The sequence below is a fragment of the Gossypium arboreum genome, chromosome 12 (assembly GCF_025698485.1).
Source record: "Gossypium arboreum isolate Shixiya-1 chromosome 12, ASM2569848v2, whole genome shotgun sequence".
In the NCBI taxonomy this organism is placed as follows: domain Eukaryota; kingdom Viridiplantae; phylum Streptophyta; class Magnoliopsida; order Malvales; family Malvaceae; genus Gossypium; species Gossypium arboreum.
The window spans coordinates 6097081-6105388 of record NC_069081.1 but is presented as its reverse complement, the minus strand read 5'-3'; the positions used below and the strand labels follow the sequence as shown (position 1 = coordinate 6105388).

At 32.0% G+C, this 8308-nt stretch overlaps 1 protein-coding gene across 1 annotated transcript; it reads right to left on the bottom strand.

The window, feature by feature from the left end:
* Positions 1-2539: 2539 nt before the first annotated feature.
* Positions 2540-5449, bottom strand: LOC108477966 (protein kinase STUNTED-like). Its single transcript, XM_053023128.1, has 9 exons — positions 5230-5449; positions 4940-5050; positions 4731-4846; positions 4098-4648; positions 3774-4022; positions 3528-3691; positions 3226-3453; positions 2996-3145; positions 2540-2911 (listed from the first exon to the last, which is right to left on the bottom strand). Exons 4-9 carry the CDS (start codon positions 4408-4410, stop codon positions 2648-2650), a joined length of 1368 nt encoding a protein of 455 aa, XP_052879088.1. The 5' UTR covers positions 4411-4648; positions 4731-4846; positions 4940-5050; positions 5230-5449; the 3' UTR covers positions 2540-2647.
* Positions 5450-8308: the final 2859 nt, after the last annotated feature.

Here is an 8308-nt window from a genome sequence, read left to right as displayed (position 1 = left end):
AGAGAAATTAGATGAAGGCATATTGACTTGAGAACAGAAGAAAAAAAAAAGAAAAAGAAATGGACCCCTAAGAAGCAGGCTTTTGATACAAATTGTTGGCTTTTTTGAATCAGGGAAAAAAAACTATCACCTAATACTTACCTAAGACCACTAATACATCTTGAAACTCATAAAACTAAACTTCTACACATAGATAAGCTGATTTAATCAAGTCAATCAGCACCTAATAACAACAACATCTTACAAGCTTAGTTCAACTGTAAGTAAGTAACAACAAAAACAACCAAAGTTAGCATAATGTCGTGCTGCAACCAAAAAACAGTCTTAGCTACATGTAAGCCATTTCTTAACAGATTTCTTGAGAGATTTGAGATAAGAAAAAAAGACAATCTGAAAAATAATAAAATAAAAGATTTTATGTAGTTGAGATTCTTGTTTTATTCTAAAACCACAAAAACATATCAAAGGATTTAATAATAAATTTCCTCCACCGCTCAACTAAATCTGGAACAGTAGCAACAAAGGGTGCATGCTCCAAGAAGTTGTTATACAGAGGAAGACAAGATCTAATCTAAGACAGTTGTTTGAAGCAAAACGTTGTACCCATTGCGAGATGACCAACCATGCAACGACGGAGACATGTGGCAGACAGTACATGACGGATAATCCAAATAGCGAACAAATATGGTGGACAGTCCAATGGCGAGCACATCTGACGAACTTTCCAAATGTGAATATCTTGGCGGACAGTCCTTTGGCGAATTGCCTTGCGGACTGTCAATATGCGAACTATCATGTAGACAGCCATGTTGCGGATAGTAAATATGCAACAAGATTGGAGGACTGTCCAAGCGAGAACAAACTTGCAGACACATGAGTTGCAGATTGAAGACAACATACGAACTGACTCATGCATGCAAGCTGATCTGCAGAATATGCTTGCAGATAATGAAGCTGCGAAGTGATTGGCGGCAAACTGACTCATGCGAGTGGTACATTGCGCAAATGATTGACTTCTCCTTTGAATAGATGTTTAGATGCTAATTTTGTCATGTTAACCTTGTGTACAAGTTATGTTTTCCTGTTTTTTAGGAGATTAGACTTTTTTTAGTAGAGTACGAGGAAAGAAATTTTGTTGTAAATAGTAATGTTTTTCTTGTTGAATTTATCATGAAAAATATTACCAGATTGTTTATATTGTTATCATACTCGTTTCTTCTCTACTTTCCTTTCTTTTTTAGTTCATATTTCCAACAATTGATATCAAGAGCCAATCATCCTGAAAATATGAAATTGGGGTTCCCTTTTGACTTCTGAAAACGCTGACTTGAAGTTGGGTTTTCATGTGATTAGTGTTCCTTTGTACTATTTTGTTTCAGAAATATGGATAAGAAAATGAGAAAAAAAAAAAAAGGGGCCAATTTTTAATTGCTTTGTGTTGGAGTACTATTCGAATTAGTTGAGTCGGTAGTCTTCAAAACCCTAGTTGCTTCTCGTTTCTTAAATCATATTTGGATCTGAGGGCAATATGCAGTTCAAAGCTTATTTATATTACTAGTAAAAATCATATAACATTTGAATTGAGATTTTGATTTTGTCTCTCGTATTTTAGACAATGTAAAAGTATTGATTTGGTTTTTAGGTCAGCAAGAGCAGAATAGAATGAAGAAAAAAAAAAGTTTAAAAAAACATAAAAGAAAAAAATTAAATTGCTCAAAATGAATAAAAAAATATGGAGATCAATTATATCATTTAACCTAAATTTTTTGTTTGAAATGATGATTTAACATGCCACATCAGTTTACCGTTACACTATTAATTAATGGCTTAGTGACTAAAATGTTACAACATGTTAACGTAAGTGACTAAAACGTAAATAAAAGTGACTATTTTGATAATTTACTCTACTTCGATTAGTAAATTTTAACGGTCTATCTAGTTGTGTATGACCTAAAGGTGTTATGTCTAAGTTGATGTGTTTTTTGAGCTAGACATACTACTATATTATACAAATGAAAATATGAATGATGGAACATATATGGTATATTGGTTTATAAGTATATGACACGTTTAAATGTGGATAAGTAATGATGTAGTAATTTTCAAAGGAATTAAAGATGTCATGGGGGTAACAAATGTAATATTACTTGTTTGGAATCCTCATCGGTCTGGGTTAGGTTAACACATTTGTTAGCAACCAAATAAGACTAGAATCACCAATCATTCGGAACATTCCATTGGCTACTACTATATCATTCTATCGAAGATCATGTTAGAGTAATTAGGTAAGTTTAGATTTCGTTTTCTTTAATAATCATTAGTTTACTTCATTGGTACTTCAAGAATTATTAATAAGTGTCTATTTCTTTAAACTCAACTTAAATCTTTTCGATTTTATCTCTTACTTAATGTTACAAGTGTTTAACTGTAAAATTTTATTACAACTAAGGGGCCTCATAAACAAATTACTGTTAGTTTTTTTTTTTAATTATCTTATCATTTGAATTTAATTTTGTTCTCATTTATTTAGGAATGTTGGTTCAATAAGAAAAACACTCTTCTTCTCGTCACTTTATATACTGTACATGTATGAACATATCCCAAACTTTGTTATCAAACGAGATGTCAAAACATGTAAAAACAGAATCTAATTGAAGCTTGATGATGGGCTCCATCTTTCTTTTAAATATTCCTCCATAGAAATGTTACTGCTTTGCTCCATGCTACTAAATGATGTCGAATCATCATCGACATCAAGCATTGCAAGACTTAAATGTAAATCTGCCCTTGAATTTGGATAAACTTCATCATCGTCACCATCGTCGATATTATGTTCTTGGCTTTCTTTGTTCTCATTTTGTGTCGCAGCCCATTTTTCAATGGCTTCTTCCCCTCTTAAGAGCTCCAATACCTAAACACAAAATAGTGCAAATTTTAATTGAAATCTCAGTCAGTTCAAAGACGTTTTATAAAGATATTAAAATAGCTTTATTACCTCACTCATATTCGGCCGGAGTCGAGCTGACCGTGTGATGCAGAGAGTTGCTGCTATCATCATTCTATGCATCTGAGTCGCATTGATATTTCCATTCAAATCAGGGTCCAGTATGCCTTTCATATCTCCACTTTCTATCATCGGCTTTGCCTGAAATCCAAGGACTTTCAGTAAATTTTATGCACATCTAAAGAACTTGAAAGATGATTGTTTCAGAGAAAAACTCCTACCCACATGACCAAGCTCTGCTGGCCCTTGTGATTCTCAAAGCTTATTGGTCTTTTCCCTGATAGCAATTCAAGTAGAATAACACCGAAAGCGTAGACATCAATCTTGTCGCTAAGCTTGCCATACATAAAGTATTCAGGAGCTAAATACCCAAATGTCCCAACAACATCAGCTTGAATCAGAAATGATGAAGCAGTTGGTCCCCATATTGCTAGTCCGAAGTCAGATAACTGTCATGTTGAATCAATTTGTCACATATTTCATTTCAACTAAACATTATTCCAGTAAACACAATTTAAATTACCTTCGCTTCAAACTCATCTGAAAGAAGAATATTTGAAGACTTGACATCTCTATGGATAACAGGTCGAGAATGCTCACTATGTAGGTAATTTAGGCCTTCAGCAATGGCAACAGCCACGTTATATCTCACTTTCCATGGCAAGGGATGTTTATCTTTGTTCTTCCCTACAATATATTTATATATTAGCTTGCATCGGTATGGTTCAAAGCAACTTTTACCGAGGAAATGGACACATGGGAGCTGTACCATGCAGAATTTCTTCCAAGCTCCCTTTAGATGAGAAATCATAGACAGATATTAGATCATAATCTTTAACGCAGACACCAACTAGAGGCCTTATGTGTTTATGCTTCAGTGAGGAGACTATTTCGATTTCGTTGGCAAAATCCTTGTATGCATCTTTCGATGACTTCTGGATCTTAACAGCAACTGCCTTACCATCCGGAAGGATCCCTTTATATACACGGTTGCTCCCTCCTTCTGCGATCAGATTCTCTGCAATGAAATAGAACGTTACTCAAAAACAATGATCACAAAATGTAAAACAGAATACATCAAAGGGATAAAAACCTGATGAGAACTCAGCAGTTGCAGCTTTTAAAACTTCATAACCGAACCATTGGAAAAAAGATGAATTTCTTCTCAGGGGTATATCTAAGCATTTCTGCAACTCATATTGCATAGAGGAATTGCTGCTATAATCGTTACCTCCATTGCCACTCAGCTCGATTTCTTTGTTGGTTGAACATCGAGGAGTATGATGCGGGGAACGACTAGGTAAGTTCATAACCCATTGGACAACGGACATATTCCTGGCGAGCTTTGCAGGTGGTGTTTCTGAGCAACCCCTCAGCAGAAGGGGCCAACCAGGCTTATAGTCCATACTATCTCCTGCGAAAAAAGAACTGGAGCTTGAAGAGTTTTTCTTGCCTTCATGAACAAAAGTCAATGTTTCACTCTTATAATCTTCACTACTGGTTCTTGATGCATCATTGGAGCTTTGAATCGCTTCGAAACTGGATATCTCAAACACTAGTTCAGTACACCATATTGTGATTGTCACTTTCTGGCACGAAGGTTTTCACTCGGACAAAAACTTGGTCTTGGATCACTTTCAAAAGCTGACATAATTAAGTGCATCTATTAGTACTTTGGAAGACCAAAGTAGAATTCTTATTCCTACGATCCAGTTAAAAACCAAACCTGGTAGTTGATTATGGTTGAATCTTCTGAAATCAATTTTTCCATTGTTGATGGCCAAAACATTTGTAGTCGTTGGCAACTGCTTTGAACATTATCTACCTATAGAAGTCCAACCCCTGAAAACGATATCTATTTTTATTCAGAAAAAGAATCAAACCGATGTTGAACAACCAAAAAAGGATTTTTGAGTCATTCAACTGCTCCTTTACCTAAAAGCACCATGCTTGCCTATACCCAACACTAGAGTTACAGCTTCATAGTTCTTTGCTTCTCAAATCAATACATTCCACGTCGATCTTCCATTGCAAATCTAGATCAACCTGAAACTCGAGAATCGGATCGGGGATCAAACTCGCGACAAGTATAATGAACATAGTCCTTGATAAGATTCTAACCACAATTTCTCTTCTAAAGCATAATCTACATTGAAATTTCATATTACAACACAAAACTTTCAAGGAACATCAAAATTCCGTGGAAAGCAATGAAATGCACTTACCTGAACAACACAATCACCAGGTTCCGCAACTTTTTAAGAAAAATTTGGGGGTGATTATAAAGATATTCTGTTTTTTGTTTAAAAGAAAAAAAAAGATTTGTTATTATTATTTTTTAAAAGTAATAATAAGTGAAGGAATAGTTTCTGTTTATATAATCATAGATTGCAAGTTCGTTAATAGAACTGGCAAATTTCGCGCGAAGCCCGTGGTCTCAGGTTGTTTAGGAAACGAATGAAGTACACAAGCGAAACCTTTTACCGGCTATTGCGGGTTGACCTCCTCTTCCCTTTGAACTCAGCTTTGCCTCTTGACTACTGTTTTTCTGCTTTTTCACTAGAATATCATAATTTGGCCCTTATTTACTACTTTATAATTATTTCTATTATTCCAGGATAAAGAAAATGAAGTTAAGTTATAATTCACTTTCCTTTTTCTTTTTTTTTCCTTCTTTTTAAGAAAATAATATATTTATGATTAATTATATCACCCTCTGCTGTGTATTTTCTTTTTGAATGAACAAATCAAATAGAATTGATTTGAATCCTAACACTAGTTTCAAATTAGAAAATAAAATAAAATCATTTATATTTTTATTATTAAATTATTGTCTACATTTTTTCATTAAATCAGCTAATTTAGCTTCATATTCTATTGTCAACCAATGGCGTAGCTCAGCTAGCTATTAATCAACGTGATAATAAATAAAGTAAATAAAAAATTTTAAAATAGTGTTTGATAAATTGAAATTTTAAATTCTGAATTTAAATTATAAATTTATTTGTTATATTATTTAAAATTAATTATGAAGTATAATTAGATTGTTTGATAAATATAGATTTTAAATTATAATTATTTTTTTACATTTTATCCTTATTTTTAAATATCTCACATTATTCTAAGCAAAAATCAAATTTTAAATGTAAAATTTGTATATTATAATATAATATTAAAATAAATAAAATAAAATAAAATAAAATTAATTGAAAATATTTTCTAACTTTTATCTATTTATTATTTTTCACACTTTTATAGAAAAATTCTATCAAATTATTTTTATTTTGGATTTTAAAAATGTATAAAAATAAATCATAAAAATATTACTTTTTAATTAATATAATTATTTTCAATGTTCTATCAAATAAGAACTAACTTATAATTATCAAAACACCACTAAATTAGATAACTTTAACTAAATCTTGAATTATTGTAAAACACATTAGAAATATAAAATAATATAATTTATGCTATTTATAAAACCCTTATGGAGTTGGTGTCGCTCATCAACTAAGTTCCAACTTAATTTAGGAAATTACCAAAAAACCTTTTTATTTGTAAAGTAATATAATATGATTTTGTGGGTCTTTTGACTTTTTATATTTTTATAAAAAATAAAATTTGTATATAATAATTTTAAACCGAAGATACCATGCATATAAAATCTTTTCTTTTACTACTTGAACTAAAACATTTTTTAGATTTTTATGAAATTTTAGTAAGTATATTTGTCACACAAATATGATTTTCAATCGTATACGTTATGATAAGATTTCTAGTAATATTAACGGTTACATATTACCTCCATCACCAAGCTAACTTTGTTAAAATATAGTGTTATTGGCTCCATCAAACACATCTTTTCTGAGCGTACTATTTAATCAGAGTTTAGGAAACACATGAACTACACACCTTTAACACATAAATTATATCGATGGGACAACCATTATTTGTCACCTTCAAACCTTAAAACTTGGGTAATATCACATTCCCTAAATTAAGACCAGTGACCGGGTGGGCTAACCCAGGATCACTACGTGTCACCTTAGGGCTACCCAAATATAAATCCCTTTTCACCCCTAAGAAGGGGATAAACAATCGTTGGACAGTAATTCCCTCTTCTCTTTCCCACTCCTACCTCTCCTTCCTTTTGAATACTCAAAACTCATCTACCACCATCACCATTACCAAATGATTTTCCGCCGCTCTAGAGTAAACCAACCTCTTTTCTCCACCGCCATCTCCTCCTTTGAATCAACAACAATGATAGTGCGTATATAGGTGACTAAGGTAACATGTCCTTAACACTAAAGCATCAAATATTATTATTTCAATTACTTTTTGGTACACCTAATAATTATATGTATTCGTCCAAAATATTAAATGATGAACAGGATTTTTCTAAAGAAATAGTGAACTAAGGATGTATGTTAATATTGCAGATGATAAGATTATTAAATATTAAAATGAAACAGAAAGAATGGGGATTTGGAAACCTGTAAAAAATTGACTCGTCTCAAGGTGGTTAGGGCAGTTGGCCAGACGTTGATTGATATTTTAGGAGAATATTAAAACATTTTAGTATTAGAGGAGAGCTTTGTTTGGAAATAAATAATAAACAATTTTTGTTCTTCCTTCTCCTCACACTTCATTCGCTTCCTATTTGTTCTTCGTATCTTAATTTGCTTTTCCAATATGAGTATTTGAAAGTTGTACAACTTACATTTTCTGCTTGTGAAGTACTTCTCCAGTTGTTTGGCTTCTGAAATAGGATTGGAAATTCTTGCTTCCTTCCTTCGAGCTGTGAAGTTAGGCACTGCCTTGGAAGTCATACTTTTCAGTTTGTTTCTAGTTTTAGGGGTTATATAATTGTGTTCCAGAAATTGTTTTTTGAGGTAAATATTTTATCAATTACAACTCTCATATACCCATCTTTAAAAACCAAATAATGATCTGAAAAATAAAAGCAATAAGTAAAAGAAGAAAAGCCAAAGTACGACAGATCAACTGCAAGGGGAACGAAAAAACCCCGAATGAACTGTGAGGAGAAAGGTGAAAAAAAAGGTTATTTATTTTTTACTTCATTGTGCCACATAACAAATAGTTATTGGTGGCTACAGATATCTATATATATTTTTATTTTTAAAAATTAAATCAATTTTTTATTATTTTTAATAGGTCAAAATATAAATTTACTTTTATTAATTTAAATTTTATAAACTTTAAAGAGCCTAAATAAAAAATTTTCCATCCTAATTAGTGGAATAGGAAATGGGGCACCAGGTAGGGGAAGAGGATTTTTGT

What these genes read in the sequence shown, in the direction of transcription:
- LOC108477966 (XM_053023128.1), bottom strand. Translation starts at nt 4,410, where the DNA reads ATGGACTATAAGCCTGGTTGGCCCCTTCTGCTGAGGGGTTGCTCAGAA. An exon ending in AACTGCTGAGTTCTCATCAG is followed by an intron (nt 4,023 to 4,097) that starts GTTTTTATCCCT and finishes ATTTCATTGCAG; the next exon opens with AGAATCTGATCGCAGAAGGA. An exon ending in AGCAGAGCTTGGTCATGTGG is followed by an intron (nt 3,146 to 3,225) that starts GTAGGAGTTTTT and finishes CTTGGATTTCAG; the next exon opens with GCAAAGCCGATGATAGAAAG.